This window comes from Equus quagga, chromosome 1 (genome assembly GCF_021613505.1).
Source record: "Equus quagga isolate Etosha38 chromosome 1, UCLA_HA_Equagga_1.0, whole genome shotgun sequence".
NCBI lineage: Eukaryota > Metazoa > Chordata > Mammalia > Perissodactyla > Equidae > Equus > Equus quagga.
Genome location: NC_060267.1, coordinates 91,234,265 through 91,257,018, shown reverse-complemented (window position 1 = coordinate 91,257,018; position 22,754 = coordinate 91,234,265). Strand labels below are relative to the sequence as shown.

General features: G+C 47.1%; 1 protein-coding gene across 2 annotated transcripts in view; it reads right to left on the bottom strand.

Moving 5' to 3' along the window:
• Nucleotides 1-22,754, bottom strand: part of ABL1 (ABL proto-oncogene 1, non-receptor tyrosine kinase) — a 138,586-nt gene that overhangs the window by 5,236 nt on the left and 110,596 nt on the right. For both annotated transcript variants that reach the window (XM_046660202.1, XM_046660209.1), the window contains exons 4-10: nucleotides 15,758-16,030; nucleotides 8,323-8,407; nucleotides 7,525-7,702; nucleotides 4,971-5,155; nucleotides 2,418-2,570; nucleotides 864-953; nucleotides 356-520 (exon numbers count right to left, since the gene is read on the bottom strand). In XM_046660202.1, the coding sequence (XP_046516158.1) occupies nucleotides 356-520; nucleotides 864-953; nucleotides 2,418-2,570; nucleotides 4,971-5,155; nucleotides 7,525-7,702; nucleotides 8,323-8,407; nucleotides 15,758-16,030 (1,129 nt within the window). The remainder of the gene's footprint in view (nucleotides 1-355; nucleotides 521-863; nucleotides 954-2,417; nucleotides 2,571-4,970; nucleotides 5,156-7,524; nucleotides 7,703-8,322; nucleotides 8,408-15,757; nucleotides 16,031-22,754) is intronic.

The window sequence follows — 22,754 nt, the reverse complement described above, 5'->3', positions numbered from 1 at the left end:
TTTGTGTCAGTGCTCTCACAACAAGCTGCTCTTCATTTGTTCGGTATTTAGCACTGCTGTATCTGCCCTGCAAGAGCAACCACACATGCGGTGAGTAACACACAAGAAGGTGGGCTCCGCCTCAGGAGGCTGCACAAGCACCTCCGCCTCTGCGACTGAGCTAGCCGCCAAAGCCGTGGCTCCCAGCGACTCTGGCGGGAGTGGGTGCTGCAGGGGAGCACGTTCCTCTTCTCAAAGCTGGGCCACTAATGCGGAATCGGCCTGGCCTCTGTGCAGCCTCCTCTTGCTGCTTCCCATCTGCCTGCACTGGTCCTGAGGGGCCTCCCGTTGGGGTGGGTAGTGGTGGGGACATTACCAGTCTCCCCTGGGCCCTTGGGGTGGGGGGTCTCAGCCCCGTCGGTGGAGTCTTTGTGTTCTGCAGCTCTCCTGGAGGTTCTTGTCTTGGTGGGCAGCTCTGGGGCCTGCAGCAAAGGACCTGCAGCCCCTCGCACTCCTTTCTTCCCCAGTTCCTTCTCCACTTCTGTGTGCCACCAACAAAAAACCCAAAACACCAGCCATCAGCAACCACGTCACTTTGGTATGTTGGTTTTCTTTTTCTTTTTAAGATAACAGTGGTCATCCATACAGTTACGGAAAAGAGAAACAGGTGCTGGAGAAACAGCACTTAGGAGTTTTCAGCATTCTGCACGGCTGCAAGAGGCAGCGCTCCAACTCAAACCTCTGCCCCACTTCCTGGGCTCAGATAACTTGGCCCACGCACTTCTCCCAGGAAGCAAACTAAAGGACAGGGCTGGAGTCCTGCACGGCCATCCCTCCTATCCCAGCCTCCCCCACTGCAGGTGCCCCAAGGATGGGCACTTTACCGTCTGAGATGCTGGACTCCTGGAACATTGTTTCAAAAGCTTGGTGGATTTCAGCAAAGGAGGGCCGCTCAGAGGGATTCCACTGCCAACCTGGACAGACGAGACCCCAGTAAGACCACCCACAAGGCCTTGCTAGCAACTCTCAAGGAAAGTCTAGAAATGAGGAAGCATTTCAATCCTACTAACCATCTCTTGCTGTGATAAGTTAAAGTGACAAAAGCCACTGTGTCCTATTACAGACATTAAGAATTTGAAAAGACTTCAGATATTGGCAGGAACACAGATTGTAAAACCCCAGGGAGACATGACAGCAAGACCTGCGTTTACAAATATATCTTTCCCAACCCCACGCTAGCAAGAGCAGAGAAGTACTAAGTCAAATAACTTGCCTTCTACTTTACCCTCCCTTCACGGTTATCAAAGTCCAAAATCCTCACCAGTAAAGAAAGGCTAATTAAAACAAGATTAAGATGAGGATTAAAGACTGATAAAGCTCCACGGTGGTGAGGAAGTAGGGACTCACTCAGAGACACTTCTGGTGGGAGTATACATTGGCACATTTTTTGGAAAATAATTTGGTGAAACCAAAATTTAAAATGCACATAACCCAGGGCCAACCCCATGGCCGAGTGTTTAAGTTTGTGTGCTGTGCTTTGGAGGCCCAGGGTTTGGCAGTTCAGATCCTGGGCACGGAACTACACACTGTTCATCAAGCCTCGCTGTGGCAGCATCCCAGACAGAAGATCTAGAAGGACATACAACTAGGATACACAATTGTGTACTGGGGCTTTCGGGAGAAAAAAGAAAAAACCAAAGAGGAAGATGGGCAACAGATGTTAGCTCAGGGTCAATCTTCCTCACCAAAAAAGCATATCTAAAAAAAACGCACGTAACCCTTTGAATCAACAATTCAACTTTTGGAAATACCAGCATAAGGCACAGAAGTATAGGTAAGAGGGTGTTCATTCCTGCCTTGTTTCTGACAACAAAAAACAAACAAATGTGCAAAACAACCAAATGTTCATCAGAAGAGGACCGGATGAGTGACACGTCATTTGATGGGATGCTAAACAGCTACAGAAAATAAGGTGGGGAGAGGTCTCTGAATTATGGACACGGAAAGACGTGTCTGTTATACTACTAAGTGCAAAACAGCTGAGGGAATGATTTACATAAACATACGTAAATCATAAAACCAACGAGATAAACGTCACCCAGAGAGTATTTACCTACTAAACAGAATGTTTGAAAGTAGGGCCCAGGAATTTCTATTTTTAAATAAGATGTCCAAGTTTGACATCCATCAATCCCATTTTTGCATTAAAAATAAACAAAAAAACCCTTCATATGTAAATATGATGTATAAATAAAGGTGTACAGAAACAGTGAAAAAAGTCTGAAAAAATATGTACCAACTGTCACACGAGTTGCTTCTGAAGAGCGAGGATGAAGAAAGGAAACGGAACCCTTTAATGTTTTACTTTACGTGTGCCCCCCAATCCGACTCGCGAACAACGCCCAGCAGGGTCGGAGAAGCGGCCGGGGAACGCTCACATGCTCGCATGAGTTCGTAGACCTTCTCTGGGCAGCCTTCCGGGCGCTCCATGCGGTAGTCTTTCTCCAGCAGCTCATACACCTGGGACAGGTCAATTCCTGGGTAAGGTGACATGCCATAGGTAGCAATTTCCCAAAGCAACACTCCAAATGCTAAAAGGAAAAAAAAGAGAAAGGCTGTTCAAGATGTGTAAGATTTAACTGGCCTGCATTTAAAACTGGTTACCTGTACAGTAGACATCAGAAGTTACAGCCTCAGAAGCAGGCCAGGCAGTGACATTTTACCAGGCTCTGAATTACCAACAGCCCAGGACAGAACGAGACTTCCATTTTACTCACTCCCACAGGTTAAAACACGCCGAAGGAGAGAAGAGGCCTGGGCTGATCAGATCCCTGGGGGTCTTTTAGGTGACGTGACCATCTTGCTGGGACATGTGGCAGAGGGAACCTAGGGCTGGACCTTAGGAGGCCATTTCTACTCCTGGCTACACTGTGACCAACAAGTTACGGGCCTAAGACAGGCCACCTCTCCTTTCTGGGTGTATGAGATTACCGCCAAGGCCAACTCCAAAATTTTCATAAAAATCTTATGAAATCTTTAAAAATTTTGAAAGCTCAATTATAGCCTTGAAATTCCAGTTCCCCTTAAGGAACCAGGACGCCTGAAGAACTGGGAAACTCAGGCCTGAGCCAGAGAATGAACCCGGAGTATCTTATCATTCTGGACAGCACAGACGCTGTCAAAGACTACAAGGGTCTTGTCAAAAGGACCAGGAGCAATTTGAAGTTCCCACTGGCCAAAGATGAGACAATCTGAACATCAATGAGAAAAATAATCACAGTGGATTAAAACCTATCAAATACATTTAGATCTGAGAATTCATAATAACATCACAAAAGAAAAACAACAACAAAAACACAATTGGTCACCATTGGAGGGTACTAAGAAACCAACTGGCTACTGTGAAAACTGGTAAATAATGGCAAGAAGCAAACATTCATCCTATGAACTGTGCCTCTGAGTAACCAAACAGTAGGTGAGGGGAAGTTTCTTCTTGTAGAAGTACTGAGCTACTAAATGAACAAGGAACGACGGAGTTAGAGAATTAGCATTTGACCCCTAATAAATTAGTGGATCTAGGCACTGGGTACCAAGAACTGCTAAAATCACAAAAAAGAGAAAACCAAGAATTATGTACCTATTGATGAAAAAAGCACAGCCTCTCTAACGAAGTACTCTTACTAAAAGAAAAGAAAGTCAGACCTGAAGGTGCTCAAGCTGTCTAGACCAACTAACCCGTTTACTAGGAACACTGAAGATGGAGGAACAGATGAAATCACACCACAATGAGCAAAATACACAATGGGGGAAACTTTAAGGGATAAACCACGGGATTTCTTCAACAAATAAGTAGCAAGGGAAATAAAGAGATGAAGAAGGAACTTACAGATCAGAGGAGACTAAACGGACATACCAACTAATCGCGTTGTGGGAATCATATTTGGATCTCAATTCAAACAGACTAAAAAAAGTATAACTTTTATGATTCAACTGGAAATTGGAACACTGGATATCTGATAATATTCAGACATTACTGTCAATCCTGGGGGAGGGCACTGTGATGATGCAAATAAAAAAGTAGAGACTCAAACTGAAATATTCAAAGACAAAATAATGTGATGTCTGAGATTTGACTCGAAATAACAGGGTCGGGGGGTGGGCGGGCAGAGGCAGCACCCTGAGGCGATGATTCGTAAAGCTAGTGATGGCTATGTGGGGGCTCATCACACCACTCTGTCTTCCTTAGTATATGCTTACAATTTGCCACATTAAAATGTTCTTTAAACAAAGTAAAAGTAAAAACCTGTCCCACGAGGCTTCAGAGGGCAGTATCCTATTTAAAGCCCTAACCAAATGACACAGCATTCCCTACACAGAGGAAGACTCTGGGTTGCTGAGGGTCAGCTAGCTGCTCCCCGAAACCCACACAGCAACCTTAGGAGGAGGGCATAAGATGCTAAGTAAAAAACAGCTCAGGGGCCAGCCCATGGCTGAGTGGTTAAGTTCACACGCTCTGCTTTCGCCACCCGGGGTTCGCCGGTTCAGATCCCAGGTGGGGACCTACACATCACTCATCAAGCCATGCTGTGGCAGCATCCCACCTAGAAGAACTACAAGGACCTACAACTAGGATATACAAACTATGCACTGGGGCTTTGGGGAGAAAAGAAGGGAAAAAAAGAAAAAAAGAGGAAGGTTGGCAAAAGATGTTAGCTTAGGGCCAATCTTACCAAAAAAAAAGCATACTTAAAAAAAAAGTTCATCGTAATTATTTTTGAAGGAAAAGCTCACTTTTACTTCATTTTGGAGAGAAAATAGGAGAGAAAAGATTTTAAAGTAAGAGAGAAAAAAAAAAAAGAGAGAATTAAGTAATGAGGAAAAAGAAATGAAACAAAGAGAAAAAAGCAGTGAAACAGCAAGGAGAGAAAGAAAAGCAGGGAAGCGGGAGCCCCACCCCAAGTGGTGAGGATGCCCGGAGAGGTGGCCCTTACCCCAGACGTCGGACTTGATGGAGAACTTGTTGTAGGCCAGGCTCTCAGGTGCGGTCCATTTGATAGGGAACTTGGCCCCGGCGTGGGCTGTGTAGGTATCCCCTGTCATTAACCTGCTCAGGCCAAAATCAGCCACCTTCACCAGGTGGTTTTCCCCTACCAGGCAGTTCCGGGCAGCGAGGTCTCTGGGGAGGAAAAAGTTCATCTGTGAGAGCTCCCAGCCAGCTTTCCAGCTTCACAAACCCCCACCACTGAGCAGAGGTGCAACACCAACAAGGGGAGAACCGAGACCCGCAAACTTGTGTTTGCTCCCCGCTGGGGAGCAAAGCCTGTCCCTCAGCACCCGCCTGAGCTCCCTGTGTGGTGAAAGGCAGCCGGGGGTGGTGCTGGGAGTGGGCTCCCCGGCAACGTGACCCGGAGCAAGTTAATTACCCTGGACTCAGTTACCTCAGCGATAAAATGAAGATGATGCTACTGGCACCTACTTCTTAGGGTTGTTGCGAGCGGTCATGAATTAACATGTAAAGTGCGCAACTGATGCCTCAAGAAGAGTAAATGTTGTTGGGGAGGAAGACATCTCCTCTACCCACTCTAGGTCCTTCTGGCCAGACAAATTAAATTCACATGAGACAGAATAACAGGAGAAAATTAAACAAAGCTTTATAACAGGTATACATGGGAGAGACCCAGAAAAACTGAGCAACTCACCCAAATGGTAGAAGCTCTTACCTTAAATACCATCTTCAGCTACAGACAGAGGAGGATGCTGGGGGCAAGGGGGGTCAGTTAAGGGAGATTACCAGAAAAGTACAGTAAACAAGAGTAGGGTTATTATGCAGATTTAAGTCCTTGCCTTTGGCATTGATTAAGAGTTTCTAGAGATAAGGTCATCTCCCCCTTCTTCCTGGTACAGAGAGGGAGACACCTTTACAGATGGAGATTTCCCTTACAAATGAACATGTCTCTTACAAAGGGTAACTTCTACTTTTCAGTGTTTCTCTCATGTCTGCAGTTTTTAAAAGTAACCAGCCCAAAATAATCCTCATGCCAAAGAGACATATCTTGGGGTGGCCAATTCCAATCCCCCACAGTGTCATCCAAGTGTTCGCTCAGTTGTCACTGCTCTATGCCAGGCACAAGGAACAAATGCAAAGCCCAGTCCTCAATCTTGAGAAACTTACACCAGAGTGAGAGTCTGCTTGTCCACCCAGACTTGACAGGACAGAATAAAATACAGCCTAGAGCAGTCTATACCCAAATCGTGTTCCTACTTTCCACCCCCCCTTGCTGATGTTTATCCTAATGTATCCTCGAAACTCTCTCCCGTCTCATCAGCTTCCTCTCGCCTCCTGATTCTCCCAGGGAGGCAGGAGTCTGATCTGCGGTTCACGGACGTTAACCATGAAATCACAAGGCAAACCAGAATGAAGGAAGGAGAAGAGGTAGCAGCTTAAGGCGATGGCTGGGTGAGATAGCTTGATCATCAGCAATCAGAGAGAAATTAAATACAGAAGAGTTGTACCTAACAAGATTTGGTAAAGATTTTAAGGTTGCCTGAATGAAGTGGGAACAGACCCAGCCGTGCAAGGCAAACCAGAAGTCAAGAAATCTCAATTTGCAGCCTCAGAGGGTTCACTTCCTTGAGTGACAGGAGCATCCGAATCGGGGCCTCATGGAGCATAGAAAATCTGTCTTACAAGGAAACGCCAGCATCTCACACATGCTACTCCTTTTCCTCACTATGAAATCTCATGTTCAGGTTTCATACTTGAGTTAATTGGGTAGGAAAGGTCACCACGGTGGCGTGGAGAACATCTTGTATCAAAGACTCCGACAAAGCCCATCAGGCTCTGTCCTGCATAGGCCGTCACTTTGCTAGGAAGCCATTTCCACCAGCAAAGAATGCCAAGACCAAGATGATTGTGGTACACTTGAAGGTCAAAACACTCCAGGCTTTAAAACAGCAAAGCTACTTAATTTAGAACCACATACACTCAATTCTGACAATTGTGGAAACATCCCGGAACCAGATGACAGCAAGTTAAGTGGAGAATGAGATGGTAATAAAGAGGAGGGAAGGAAACAACACGCAACACAGAAACAAAACCCACGCACTGGCTGTGGCGGTGAGTCTGTGTGAAAGCAACACCAGCCGCTCTGGGGAGAGGCCATCAGTGACGAGCGCCCGCCTCCCCTTTGGAGGGACAATGAGCACTCTGCTTCAGAGGGAGCTGTGGTCATCAGGAAGGACGCCTTTCATGGACTTCCCTTAATATTCCACTTAGCCCAAGATGGTTCTGAAGCAAAACATTCTCAGCCTGGGGATGAGCTGCCCCGTCGGCCTAGGGTCCAGGCCTGGGTGAATTCCGTCCCAGGCGCCGGCTATGTCAGGAGCCCAGCGTTTACCTGTGTTCCAAGGTCCAATGTGTTGCCAGCACTGAAGTTAGAGGCTGAGCGATAAAACCCCACAGGCTGGGGCTTTTTGTGAAAGGATGCCCTGGCCCCATGCTCGCTCCGAGGCTCTGTGGGGAGGGCTGCTTCAGCAGGCTCCTACCTGTGGATGAAGTTTTTCTTCTCCAGGTACTCCATGGCTGACGAGATCTGCGTGGCCATGTACAGCAGCACGACAGCATTCACCTCCTGCCGGTTACACTCCCTCAGGTAATCCAACAGGTTCCCATAGGTCATGAACTCAGTGATTATATAGAACGGGGGCTCCCGGGTGCAGACCCCTGCCAACAAGACATTGAGGGCTTCAGCGTGCTGCTCTACTCCCGACTGAATGAACACAGAAAGGACAGGCACAAAAGAAAAGGGCCTCCAAGATGGATTCTGACTCTGCTCCTAAGTCCTGGGCCAACTTCTAAGATGGTTCCAAACATCTGTGGCCTGAGATTACGTTCCTGGGGGAGGGATGTGGCCACACTCTTTTCTTCCTCTCAAACCAATGAACTGAAACAGGAAGAGGCTGCCACTGAGTTCAGGAGCAAAGGTTAGGCCCACGTGGAAGGACCTAAACGACCGTCAGCTTCCCCCACATGGCTACGTCTACTTATAGTGTCACTCAGTGAAGAAACTCTTCAAAGTTCCTAAGGTTCAGAAGCCAATTTGAGATTGCATTTGATTGCTTTTGGGTATCAGTCTAAATAGTAACATATCCTCTCCTCATACACATGTGCGGGGACACACGCCATCCCACATGGCCTCCTTTTACCAAGGACTGAATGTTGGTAGAGAACAGACGTCCCAATCAGAACTTGTTATAGAGCAAGCCATCCATCTCCTCTCTAAGGCACCTGCATCACCCCGGAGGGCTTGATGAAAAGCCCCCTTCAGAGTTCTGCATCCTCACCGAGAAGCTGCACTAAATTAGGGTGTTTGATCTCCTTCATCACTGCAGCTTCCTTCAGGAACTCTTCCACCTCCATGGTGTCCTCCTGCAGGAAAACAAGCGGTGAAACTATTTCAGCAAGGAAAGTGTTTACGTGGGAAAACACGACTTGAATGGTTAATACACACTGGAGCTTTGACAATCACCCTGGTCCACCAGTCTGGACCAGCACAGTGCTCTGGACAGGTTCCATGGCAGCCAGTCATCAGCCCAACGGCACAAGGCATTTTCTACTGTGGTGCTGAACTTCTGAATTCTCACCCAGGGCAATAAATCACAGTTGGCTTGCGTATGTTAGCAACTTGATTCTGGTGGCTGCTGGGCAGACTATACTTGTTTCCATCGCCTGTGGAGTCTGTGGGGGTGAGGGAGACGTGCACAGGCAAACACCATAAACTTGCTACTTCTTCCCCGAGGAACAGCTGGTTTCCCAGGTGTCCTAAAACCCTTCACGTAAAAAATCTCTTAAAGAATCTCAAGAGTACCCAATTTAAGGGGAGAGACCCTGATGACACAAAAAGATATCGTCCTACCTAAGAAGAATGATGCCCCAAATACGGCAGAATCAGAGCATGTGGAATTACCTAAGAACGTGGTGTCATGGGCTCTTATGAAGCACTCCCCACTATCCGTCAGGACAATTTCCCAGATCCTAAAGCAATCCTCCCTAGCAGCTCCCCTCACAGCAGATTCACAAGTATTGTACGTGCCACATTCTAGCAGGTTCAAAGGACCTAAATACCAAGGGCAGACAAAGATACCAGCAAATGCCCAGAGCAAACGCAACAGTATTTCTGCATTTCCTCACGTCCTTTCAGTCGAGGCTTGAGCCTGGAGTGCTGTGGCGCCCGGCCCTGTGGCAGGTCCCCTCACACAGGAGCCTTGCTGTGGCTTCCATCCGTGAGCCTCTTTTGGACTTAAGGAACCCACTGTCCTCTGAACTGACCATCAAAACAAGAAGCAGGTGGGTGGCAAATGACACGGTCTGTGCTGCTGCGAGAACCTGGCTGTAAAGGCCAGTAAGGGAAGCGTGTGAGACACCAGCCTCCAAGTTTCAGCAAGGAGTCTAAGTTCGACTGAAGGAAGACTGACAGGAGACGGGGACTGAACTTCTGGAAAACAGATCCCCCAAGAGAAAGCTTGTCAACTTTACTTTAAATGTGGAAGCTCATACACTGTGCCTGCCTGTTCGGGAGACAACAGCTCAAACATCGTCACTGTGGTACTCAGCGCAGCTGTCCCATTCCTACCTGCTGCACGTGGGGAAGACTTCCAGAGGACGGCCAACCTTTACTTGGCGCTTTCTAGCATTGGTCAATCATGTTTACAAGTGAAGCATGACCAATGAGGTTACGCGTCAGCCCATTATCACTTAGCTTAGGGCTCTGTGAGACCAAAACTTAGAAACAATTTACTGCTTCTTAAAAACGAGGAGCTGCTCCTAATATCAACTAAAGACCGTTGGCAGTCTCTGCATCAAGCTGTACGGGGGAAGAGAACTCATCCCTGCCGCCGCCCCATTGGCCGCTTAATTCTTCTGAGTCCTCTCTGCTCCTCAACATGCTCAGCAGACCATGCGGTTCTTCGGCGCAGGGCTGCTCTGATTTACCAGGGTGGCACGTTAACGTCAAAGGCTGCAGAGCGAACGCCTGCTGGCATCGGGGGACTCTGGTGCTCGCGCAAGCCAGGGGCTTTGAGATTCGTGCTTGGCCAATGTTACGTTAAAGCAGCAGCTCTCCAATGAAGCTTCCCAGACACGTGTAGTTTTTCTTTTTAAAGCACCACATAATAAACCACACGCAGTGAAATCACTTCAGAAACGTCACTTGCTCTTACAGCTACTGACTCTTCTCTAAAAGAACCATGCTTTAGATCTTGAGAGGCATGGACACGCAAAAGGAACAATACAACTTTCAAAGGCATCACTCTCCTCATCTGTCTTTCTCTCTCCACGCACACACACACGCACGCACACGTATGTACAGTATAAATACTGCTTGTTTTTGTTCTTTCAGAGCAATCAGTGTGAATCTGTCTCCCCCTGCTGGATCGGAGCTGGTTCAATTTATAATTTAAACTATTAACAGCATCCTACATTTGTAGTTGTGTTAAACTGGAAATATCCTGATGCTATCCTGTTGTATTCCTTTACTTTTATTTAAAAACTTTCCATCGTCTTTTTGAAGAGAACTCTTCCATTTGCACAATAAAATAAAACAGATTAATTAGGGTGAAGGCAACATTTTGAGTAAAAGCTGTGAATTTCAGCCTTGTCTGTTGGGCCGGGAGATGGGTCAACCGGCCTCTCTTCACAAGGACGGCCTGGCCTGGCTCACATGCAGATGAATGCTTGGCTGGCACGGCGAAGGGTTAAGAGGACGGCTTGTGAGGATACCGACCGAGCTCTGCTGCTGTGTACCCACGGTGAGTTACTCACATGACAGGTAACAGAGGTCACCTCTGAACCTCTGTTTTCTCATCTGCAAAATGGAGAGAACAGAAGTATTTACCTCAAGCACAAAGAGTGCCAAGTGCAGGACCCAGAACGTGGTCAGTGGTCAACAGTTGGTGCTCTCTTTTATTATTATTATTAAGACAGCTGACCTATTCCTGAAAAGTAGACTAAACATATTGCTTGTATGAAAAACAGGCAGGTTCTTTAACAGTTTTCTCGGTCTCTCTCAGACACATTCTCCCAGACTCAACATCTCACAGGTATCTTCTAAGGAGCTTCATTCTTTTTGCTCATTGGCCTCACTCCCAAGAGCAGGTATTCTACAGCATAAAAAAGAACAATGTCTGTAAAAATGGCTCAGCATCCTGCTGCTGCTGCGCCACTTTCAGTGCTGGCAATGCCTCCCTCTCAGCAGGAACCTTGGCCCTGGACCAAGGCTCTCGTCTGAAATAGGTCAGTATCCACATTTGTTTGCAGTTCTTACCCAAACGTCAGGCGAGCAAGGTCACAACCATCCTTCACCTATCAATCAGGCGGACCAGGATCGACATGTTTCAAACACACTGGAGAGACGCAGCAGAGATGCTGAGCTGGACTGAGGAAAGTGATTCCCAAATCACGCGGGGGCCTTGAAGCCCAAGCAAAAAGTCCACAAGGAACCACCTCACAGAGGTACCCCAAAACTGCTCCCCAAATCCTGCAGCCCTATCTAGCTCCACCGCCAGAAGAGAAGCCACTGCAAGAGTGGGTGCAACAGGGCGCCAGCAGGCTCTGAGCTGTGTGGCCTCTCTCCCTACTGCACAGCCCCTTGTAAAGTCAGAGGTACTGCCTGTGACTGTCCAGTGCTAAGCTGTCATGCAGCCCTTCCCTTCCTGCTCGTTTCTGGAGGTCTCCAACAAAACCAATTTCCTGGGGAAAAAAAATAACATAAATCAAAACCAAAACCAAAACACTCTGTGCTGGTGAGGGAGGGCAAACCGGCGCTCCCTCAACACCACTGCTACAGTGCAAATGGGACGAGCTCCTTGGAAGGCATTCTGCGGGTGTGATCAAAACCATCAATGCCCGTGGTCCTTGATCCAGCAGTCCTCGGAGGAGGAGCTGACCCACGGGACACTCTCCCACATGTGCAAACAAGCAGAATCCCTGCAGCGCTGTTCACAACAGCAAAGCACCGCAAAGAACCCCAGCGCCCGCAGAGGGCTGGTATGTACAAAAGTTATGCCTGCAAAAACAGGACAACCTGACGCGCACTGACAAGGAGCAACTGTCAAGACACATTAAGTGGACAACAGAAGGTACAGAGCAGTGTCCAGAGCATGCTGCCATATTCTTAAAAAGAATACACATGGGGACTATTTCTGGAAAGACACAAAAATCAAGGGTGGGGAATATTATGTGCATATGTTCAAAAAACAGATAAAGAACTGAGTACAATTTTAAGTCTTAACCTTTTCCAACAGCTATTTTCTGCCATTTTAATAGTTAATTTGTCAGTTAGCTTATGCTGCTGTCTTAATGTCACAACTAGATCAATAGTAGTCTTTTCCAAATTCTATTACTTACAACTGTTTCATAGTAAAAAAACTGGCTTACAAACAAACTTTTGGAATACAGCTCATGTGAAACTTGTGGCTTCTTGTACTTGACGGCTGGTTCTCTGAGGCACACCCTGCCTTTAACACAGACAGCACACGGGTAAAGTTAAGCCTACAACCTGCTGAACGTTGCCAAAATTCAAACTGGCAACTGCCCAGCCACGGGCCTTGGCTGTAACTCCAGTTTCCTATCCACAGGGGTCAGCCTAGTGCCCTCTCTTTTCCTCTGGTCTTTCTTAGGCCCTGAAGGTGTACAACCCCACGCTGCCAAGAGAGTCAATATGGACGGAGTGGGGGTTACAAGCAGGGCCTTGCTCCCCCTGCGGCTTACAGGGGATCTAGCTCTACCCTTTGAGGGGCAAGCAATACAAAAAGGGCAGCACTGGGAGGTGGGAGGACACCGAGACTCAGGTGCCCAGTGGGGTCCAGCACAAAGGGGTGCTCAGTGAGAACCGCTGAACAAATGGACGCTTGGGCTAGAGCAGAAAACCCTCAGGGTTTCCCAAGAGGTCGCCCACAGCTACAGCCTGGGGGGACGGAAGTGAACGGAGACAAGGGCAAAGGTGATCTTTAAGATGCATAAATGTGGTTTACGTGTATTTTTCATGCTGTACGAGGAATAAGAACCCGAGTTACAGTTTAAAAGAAGAAGAAGAGCTGGGCTCGAGCAGAACGCCTGGGCTGGAATCCGGCTCTGCACTCCCAGCTGTGTGATGGCAGGCCAGTTACCTAACCTTCCTGTGCTCCAGCTTTCTCAACCTTGAAGGGTGGCTGCAGTAGGACCCTTCTCTTCAGGTTGTTGAAGAACTAAATGAGATGCTCTATGAATAGCACTCAGAACTCTGCCAGACACGCAGTAAGAGCTCAGTAAATGTTGGCCGTTACTGTCATTTAGAACCCACTCGAAGTTCTCTACTTCTCTAGAGGAGGTAAATGCCCTAAATGTTGATATTCATCTTATTTGACAAGCGGGAAACATACTACAGAGGTTTTTTTGTGCAGGGTGAGGCAGAAAGAGGGATAATACAGTTGCTTAGTACTGTATTTTGGTTTAACATACCTCTAGAAAATGATGCATTCCCTTTTCCCGAATTAGCTACTGCGTGGGGTGACTATTCACAGAATCCCATGCAACTAGATTCTGTAATCTTTTACCAACTGTGGGACTATAGGTTAATTAAAAGCATAAGAAAGAGTCTAATAGCTCATCATTAGAGAAGTATATTCTAAAAAGCACCCACTTCAGATAATTCGGCTTCATTGATGTAAGTCCCCACCCCCACCCCACGAGCTCCAGGGGGCCCCTCCTCTGGAATCCCCTTCTTCAGGTGTTCAGGAAACACTGCCACAGCATCAGCTACTGGGCTAGGTTTTCCCCACATTTCGAGTTGTGCAAACTCTCTCTCTTTTTAAAGTTTTCAAACAAGTCATTCCTCGATTGAAATCAGTGTATTTTGTGCTTTTACTCTTTTTTTTTTGTTTTCGAAAATCCTGGCAAAGGTGTGGGGAATGCCCGGGCCTTTAAGAGTTTCTCGAGCTGGTCAAGGCCTGGTTTCTCTGGGGCTGGTCTCCAGTCATGTGCCAAACGGAGACGACTGCCCGCTCTCCCCTGGTCTGTGGGAGGTGGGGCAATGGCTGGTTGGTTCTTTCTAGGGCCCGCCACCAACACAGCCGTCTTTGAGAAAGGCCAATCCAATCATCTTATGCCCATGCATCAAACCCTTCGGTGAGTCCTAGGGCCTCCAGGATCACACCCCAGGCTCCCTCGTCGGTTCAGGCCTTCTTTGCCACCCGCCCCCCTCGGCCAACGCCTCCTCCTCCAGCACGGCCCAGGCTCACAATCCCTTTCATGCTTTCTCCGTGCGGAGCATGGCTCAGCAGTCCCGCCCCCTCTCACGCCCATGTGGAGCCACAGCCCCACGCTCGCGCCCCTAATGCGGCCTTTATCACACTGCACTGCAACTCTTGTTATACTGGCCTAGTTCTACTAACTAGACTAAGCTAACTGCGCAGACCAGCCCGAGGTGAGGAACTCTAATTCACGTTCACAGTCCCAGTGATAAGCCCATGGTCCGGAAAAGAGAAGTGAGCAACTTGACAAATGTTTATTAAATTAAAACAAGTCCTATCTGGAAAATACCCAGGAGTCTTCAAGGTGACCCCAAGCCACGGAAGCCCCTTTGCCCCCCACCTAAGTGTCAGTCCTGCCCCAAGGACTGATCTAAGGGGACACATTCAATATGAGCGCCAGGAGCCACTTTGGTTTCTAGGACTAAGGAATGTGATTTCCTCTACAGTGTCACTTTCTATCAGCCAGAAATCTCAATTTCCAATTTACTGTGCCTTTGAGTGAACACATCAGGGAAGTAACAGACGCCCTAAAAGGCAAGCATTTTGGCTGCACCAGTCTCAAAAGTGTGCACCCAACTGCCTTTTGGGAAAAGTACATACACTTGGGCCCATTTTTCCCAGTAGTGGGTGTTTCAGTTCTTTTTCTTTTCTAATAGCTACTAAAGGGGGCTCCCTCTCTCAATTTCTGCACAAGTCAATGTAATCGGAGTTCATTTAAAACAAGTGAAAATAATGCAGGTCAACACTAGGGGACACTGTCGCCATAGCTGTGAAAGCACGGATCACATTTTGGAGAAGGTAGAGGGCTACAAATTAAAACTTCCTTCCCTTGGCGTCCTGACAATTTCAAAGAATGCCAAAAGAAAAACAAACCGCCTGGAAACTCCAAACACTGCGTTAGTGAGAGGGTGAGAGTCACAGTTAACGAGAAGGAAAGGCTGGTAACTGAGTCAGGAAGAAGCCTTCATGTTTCCTTAGTGCCTTTCTAGTGGAGGCAGTTCCACACTTCTAGTTCCAGAAGTCCGGACACATGATACAGAGAATTGGAACCTGCTAGAAACACCCAATGCATTTGCTTTTCAAATGTGCCAACGAAAATCCACAGAAGACTCAAGCGCACTTTGGTTAAATCTCCTTTCAAAACTCAGAGTTTTTTTCTCTCCTATTAATTCTCAATAGGAAGTAATCCAAATGCCACACGAACAGAACGGAAACCCACGGCTTTAAAAGCATCTTGCCATAGAATGAGAAAGCTTCTCCAAATGACTAATCTTTTTACACCAAAAAACCACAGCACTTCTCAGCTCTCAGCACATGTGGAAACACACCGAAACTAGGAAAATGATTCCAGCCGTGCGAAGACACAGACGACAGGAGACTAAAGAGGCAGGCCCCCAGGAAAGGGGCGTGACTGCATGCTGCCCAGCACAAACCGCGCTTCACGAGGCACCGCGAGCAGCTCGGCTCTGACCGGCCACTAGCCCTGGCCTACCTTCAGGGTCTTCACGGCCACCGTCAGGCTGTACTTCTTCCACACGCCTTCGTACACCTCCCCGTACTGGCCTCCTCCCAGCTTGTGCTTCATGGTGATGTCCGTGCGCTCCATCTCCCACTTGTCATAGTTGGGGGACACGCCGTAGACAGTGGGCTTGTTGCGCTTGGGGGCTGGGTAATGCAGGGTAGTGATGAGCCCGTCTGCCACAGTCGAGTGATGGTGAACCAGCTCGGCCAAAGTGCTGAAGCGGCTCTCTGAGGAGACGTAGAGCTGAGGGGATAGGGACAGCTTCAGCCCACAGAGCAGATGCCAACACACACAGATCCCGGAATGCAGCTTTGCTGAGCCTTCACTTAACGCACAGCAAACCCCAGACAAAATGACTCTCACACAGGACCGAGGGCTCAGAAAATCAACTACGCTGCATTTCTCTGTATGTGCTATGATTTACTGCTAAAGCAAATACAATAAAATGCCTCAGGGCCTTTGCGTCTGCTGCTCCCCCCTGCCTGCTCCCGAGAGAGCACACGCCTGCTCTCTCTTACTTTTCCAAGCCCAGCGTAAATGTCCACGAAGTGTTCCCCGACCCGCGACTCTCAAGTCCTCACCCAGAACTGTCATCACAGCACCTGTCTTACTTCTCCACGTTGTTCTCACCACTAGGTGACAATTACCTGTTTACCTGCTTCGTTACTGTCTGTCTCCCCCTACTAGAACATCAGCCTCATGAGAGCAGAGCCCTGGGCTGTCTGTTTTTATCCTGTACCCCTAATGTTGAGAACAAAAAATGAGCATATAATATGTACTCAATAAATAATTGTTGATTAAATTAATGGAGAGTAGAACTTAATGAGTATTTGCTGAGTGGAAAAGAAGATAATTGTTTATAATTATGCTTATTACCTAATCCTATAATTATATAATTATCTAGAACTAAACAGCGATCAGAGATAAAGATCATTAAATGAAACATGACTCTCCCCCCTCATTCCTACTCCCTCGATTTCCACTGAATAAGAGGCATCAGGGCCAAGGCTCGCAAACCCCAGCAGCCGCCCACGTGGGATGCCCATCAGCCTCCCCAGGACCACCACGGAGGCTCAGAGAGCTGCACTAGGCCACACGGCCCTTTCCACCACAGAGATGTAAGGAGAAGGGATTTCAGACACAAGCGCACGTGAGTCTCTCTCTCAGATCTACAGCGGGTGAGAGGCTGGGCAGGGAGCCCCTCTACACGGAGTTCTTGTCTGGACACAACTGAGACGGGGAGGAAGGGAACGGAGCAGGCTGACAGACAGCAGCTATGTGACAGAAAGCAACAGAAAAGATAGCTCTTTTTCCTGCTCTCAACTGTTTGTTTCTTTCAGTGATGTGGTGAGGGAATGCTTCCTTTGCAAAAGCAATTCCACAGGGAACATCTGGGCTCCAGGCATGTAACTGAATCTACTGGCTCACGAAGGGCAGCCGACGATGGCTGAAGGTGTGGAAGGGATACTTAAAACCACGACTAGGTGTTCATAAGACTTGTCCAAACTGCAAAGATGTGGGAAGGAGGGACACAGATGGACAGTGTGACACCTGCGGCAGGAGGGAGAAAAAGGAACAGGATCAGTCAGCTGTCGCTGTAACATCTTAGTATTTAAAAAAAAGAAAAGGGGAGAAAAAGTCTGAAACACACATGGCACGGCCTTGGCTGTTGGTTATGGTAGGCTCCACTACTTCCCGTGGGTTTGTAATACTAGATAATTAAAATACTTTAAAAGAAGGAAATAATAACAAATATACCAGTTGATCCCATCCACAGCTCTCAAGAGGGTAAAGAGGATTCATTAACATGGAGATTTTCTTTCTTTTGTTGTTGTTTGAGGGGAAGACATAAATGAATTTTTAAAAGTCAGGAAGCCAATGGCAAACTTTGGCTTAGAGGTTTATAATTTACAATCTTTTGGCAGCAATTCTACTAAAATGAAATTCTGAGCAACTCAAGAACTGTCTAGAAAGACTTCACAGCTCTGGGGAACTTGTCCCTCTGCAAGATGGTGCCTGTGAATGGCAGGAGCCTTCAGGGAGGCCCCGCTCGTCTACTGCAGAGCCCCAAGGAGAGCCCCTCAGTGAACCGCTCCAGGGACGTGCTGCCGTGCTGCCGGGGGAGGGGTGGAGGTCGGCACCTCCGAGCCTGCCCTCAGCGTCACGCCCACACTGACTTGGTACACAGCCCTCTGGCCAGTGAGGCACTGGCACAGGTGCAGCTCGTGAAGACCGCCAAGCGGGACGTGAGGGCAGCTCCTGATCCCCACCCTCCTCTCTGGCAAAGTCTGTCAGTTGTCCAGATTCTTCACTGCAGGCTACAAATGCTCTAAGCCTTCTTCTCTTGGGTTAGTGCAGCTGATGGTGTTTCCCTATCAGGGAGTGCAGAGAAGAGAGAAAAGCCATTCCAAGAAGACACCCCAGGAATCAGAGCACCCCTCACACCCTGCAAATCACGGGCACAGTGCAGGGCAAAAGAGCCCGTTTCATTTGCTGGGCTCCTGGTGCTGGTCTCCTGGGAGCAAGGCTCACTCCCCGTTTCCCTCCGTCAGCTTGAAAGGAGCACTCCCCCAGCCCCAGGATCCAGCTCCTTCGATCACACATGCTGCTAATAGCTCCCCTGAGGCCCAGTTCACGCAGAACTTGTTCTTGGTCTCATCTGATTCCCTCACAAGCTCCACTGTTAGCCATTTCAGAGTTACGGGAGGATTCACTGAATGGAAAAACTTTATCCTTTTCAATAATTAAATTTACAGACCCTGTGACTTAGTTCGTCTTTCAACATAAAATTTACATACCGACACTCAGTAAATATTGAAACTATGCTCCCTCAAATGCACTGCACAGACATCTTCTAACAGCAAAGTCTGCTGGCTTCCTTTCTGGTTAGTTCTAGTTTTTGAGCAGCATTTGACTAGTGAACTGGGTAATCTTCATCAGGAATTCGTGGCATGTTCAGAGAAGAAAGTGAAATCAGCACTATGAATGGTGTGTCATTATGCTATGCACGCAGTTACATAAACACTCCGGGTGCTGAGCCAAGGCGATGTCTCTTTCTAATCACGCAGGACCCCAAAAGATGGGACCTGGCAGAGAAACTCACCAGAAATCGCTTTCCTCCTGACAGCCAGACTCACGGGCTTATCTGAGCTTAAGACCTGGGCACCCTCCAGCTGCCTCAGACCCCGGAGTCCCACCTTGGATGTACTGTTTACAGGCTGCCTGGCCAGAAGTGCCATTCCCCCAAGAGCTTCTCATATCCTGGCAGAAAGGCAGTACTCAATAATTAACAGTACTTAATAACGCTCCCAGTCTTCTCAACAGGGAAGGTCAGCCACGCTCTGGCAGGCTCTTCGCTGGGATGCCTGCACCTGCTGAGCCACTGTCAGGGTGGGTAAATCTTAAAAATTCAAGAGGTTATACAGTTGGCTACGTCTTGCCACTTCTGCTAAAGCTTAAGCCCAAATTCCATTCCTGTCAACCTGAACCTGTCACTTCGGCAGACCATGAAAATAAATGTCAACTGGGTACCTCTTTGAAGAAAAGGAAAGACTCTATCAAGGACTCTGAGGATTGTGTAACTTGACAGTGGCACCCCACAGAAGTAAACAGGGAGTAGACACAAATAACCAGAAGAACTAAGAACGATTTAGGCAGGGGGTGGTGGAAAAAAATCAGTTTTTAATTCCGCTATCTGGCAAGGGAGTATAAACTTTGAGAAAGAATGGAGGAATGACAATCAAACCCCAGGGTACCTGAAAAATTTTAAGACCGTCAAGAACCCTCGGAGACAGCAATGGCTCAGTGTGGTATGGCCCTTTCAAGAGTCCAGCTTGAAACTCCCAGTGTTGGGCTCTGGGCCCTGAGCTGGTGGCCCTGGGCTAACTGACCAGCCACAACTGCTGCTCAAAGTTCAGAAACATGAAGAGAGAGGTAAATCACAGCCAAGAGGGTGGAGGCAGAAAGAAATCCTTTGGGCCTTAGAGAAGAATCCTCTAAATTCAGTTGTTTTCTAAAGATTAGCTAACTTGAAAATGAGAATTAAACTTACTCAACCCCAGCCTGTCCCTTGTACCAACCTTAAATTTTCCCCTTAGAAATCCAAAAAGGATTGTATCAAAGCTCTGCTCTGTGAGCAGCTGTTTTCACCGCTGAGCATGGTGTCTCGTGTGTCACTGTACTACCTCCCGATCCTGACTTTCCACTCAACGCAGGACTAGGATCCCACCACGCACAGCCCCCTCGAGCACGGGCCTCAGAGAGGAGCCTCAGCAGACGGTCGGCCCGATGACCCCAGGAGCTGAGGAGTCTCCAGGTGTTTGGACAGCTGAAGGGAGCGTCTTTGCCAGGGAGAGGGAGGAGGGCAAGAGGCCTAGGACACTTTGATGAGTTGCCTAGTGGTGGATACTGCCTGATCAAATGAGTTGCCTGTGCTCCACCTGGAATGACAGGAACCCCTGGCACACATCAGCTTTTAGACAGGAGGGTTGACTTCTGTGTCAGATGACTCTCAAATTCTGCAAATCATGTATCCCACCTGCAGGCTTTGCTCTCTCCCTTTGAAGAGCATTTTAGACCAACTCCCAGCTAATGAGTTGTCAAACTAGATCATGCCTGCCTGCATCTGTTTCAAGGATGCTGATTAAACAACTCCAGGGAAAAGAAACCATTATCCTGTTCAGTACAAATCTCAACTGATTTCTGTGGTGCAGCACGGCCTGCCTTGGATAAACAGCACAGATGGGAAGCCAGCTGTCAACTCCAGGACATCATGTCCCTCATGGGCGGTGCACTCCAGCGTTCTAATTTACTAAAACGGCACCCTTGTGGTCTGAAGGCAAGGTTTCAAAGGGCCACCACCCTGGAATACATCCTGCAGAATGGAAGGACCCAGCTCCACATCTGGGATAAGAACAATGACCCAAAAACCAAGCTGATAAGGCTGATCTCTAGTCACACATCAACAAGAGATTATGCTGTCTCTCATACAAACTACAGTGCTGGTATAAAGGGATCTGCAATGAGGGAAAGCATCAGACGCTGGCAACAAGAATTTTAGCCAGAAGACTCTGAGACGTGAAAAACACAACAGACCAGATTAAAAAAGAAATATATGTGTGTTCGTATGGTACAAATGAACGTGCAAAAATGGCCATAAAGATTTTAAAAAGATTAAGAGAAGGGGACTAGCCCTACCAGACATTAAAACACATTATAAAGCTATAACAACTAATAGTCTGGTATGGGCACATGAACGGACAGACCAACAGACAGAGAGCAGATCAACAGACCTAAATACACACGCCAACTTTACATATTTCAAATATGTAGGAAAAGATGAACCTTGTATATGGCAGAGGGATCACTCAAAACACGACCCGTGCAAATTAAACATAACAAGCTACTACCTTTACCAATCAGCGAGCGACGTTTCTACAATTCTGATAACACACGGCTGATGAGGGGAAGGGAAATGTGAACCCTCACACACTGCTGGTGAGGACACACATTTGTACACCTTCGATAGAAGGTAATTTGGCAATATCTCCACAAACTTTAAATGCACATAACCTTCAATCAATTCTAGTAACTTCTCTTGCATACCCTTGTACACAAGGAAGTATATGCGGTGTATTTTCAAACTGCAGGTCACCACCCACTAGTGGGTCTACAAAATAAATTTAGTGGACTAGAACCAGAATCTTTAAAAATGAAACAGAATAGAATGGAGTATAAAATATCAGAGTGCATTACATATAGTAAGGGTAAGTAAGATTTCACGAATCTTTTCTTACTAGTGTGAGTGTTGGGTGGTGATGTAATTTTTCTTTTTTTTTTTTTTTTACAGTGGGCCCAGGTCTTTTTCAAAAGGTTTGAAAGCCACCTCATAACAGCATTATTTATAATAGCAAAAGATTGGAAACAACCTAAAAATCGACCAGCAGGGCACTACTTAAATGAATGACGGTCCTTTCACACTATGCAGTCATTCACAAGAATGAGGCAGCTGTAAATGTGCTGCCATGAAGCAGTCTCCAGGGCATATGATCAGGTGGGAAAAGCAAGATGTGGAGCAGTGTGAGGTATGCATCATTTGTGTTTTTTAAAAAATATAAACTATATACACTGAGTAACTTTGGAAGACACTGGTCACAGTGGTTGCCTCTGGTCAGGGGAACTGAATTAGGACACAGAACTAGTTTTCACTGTAATTCCTTTTGTTCTTTTTTTTTAGACCATGTATACACGTTACATATTATTCAAAAAACATACACCATCCGTACACACCCCAACAATCCATCTATCTACACCCTCAATGACAGCATGGTGCAGTAGAGCAGACAGGGGGATCTGAGCCTGGTTCCATCAACTACCCACTATGCGATCTTGGGCAAGAAATTTCATCCTGCTAAGTCTCCATTTCCTAAAAGCAAAAATGCAGATTACAGCAATGTCTGCCCTGAGGACTGAGGTGAGGTTTAAAGGAGATGAAGATGGAAAAATGCCCTTGCAAACAGTAGGAATTCCATAAACGTGAATTCCTTGCTTCCCTTTATAGACTCTTAAGGATCGTTTATACGAAGATCACAAAATCATACATATCGACTCCTTTACAAAACTACAATTTGGGTTTGGAAATCTATGGCTATAATGCGGTCTCATTTTTGTTTAAAAACTGTGTGTTAAACACACACATAAATATGATTTTATCCATAAGAAGAAGGTCATGTACCAGACTTATTTTGAGGAGGTCTTTCACTTTAAAACATCCATCTATTGTTTGAATTTTTCTCATTGAGGATGAACTGCTATCATAATAAGAAATTTTTTTTAAATGGAAGAGGCTTAATGAAACAAGTATGTCTAAAACCCAATGGATATTCCACCTGTCTTAAGAAACTACTAACAGCAAAACTCCAGCAGGAAAATCAGAGAACCACACCAGCCTGTGGATCTGTAGTATCAC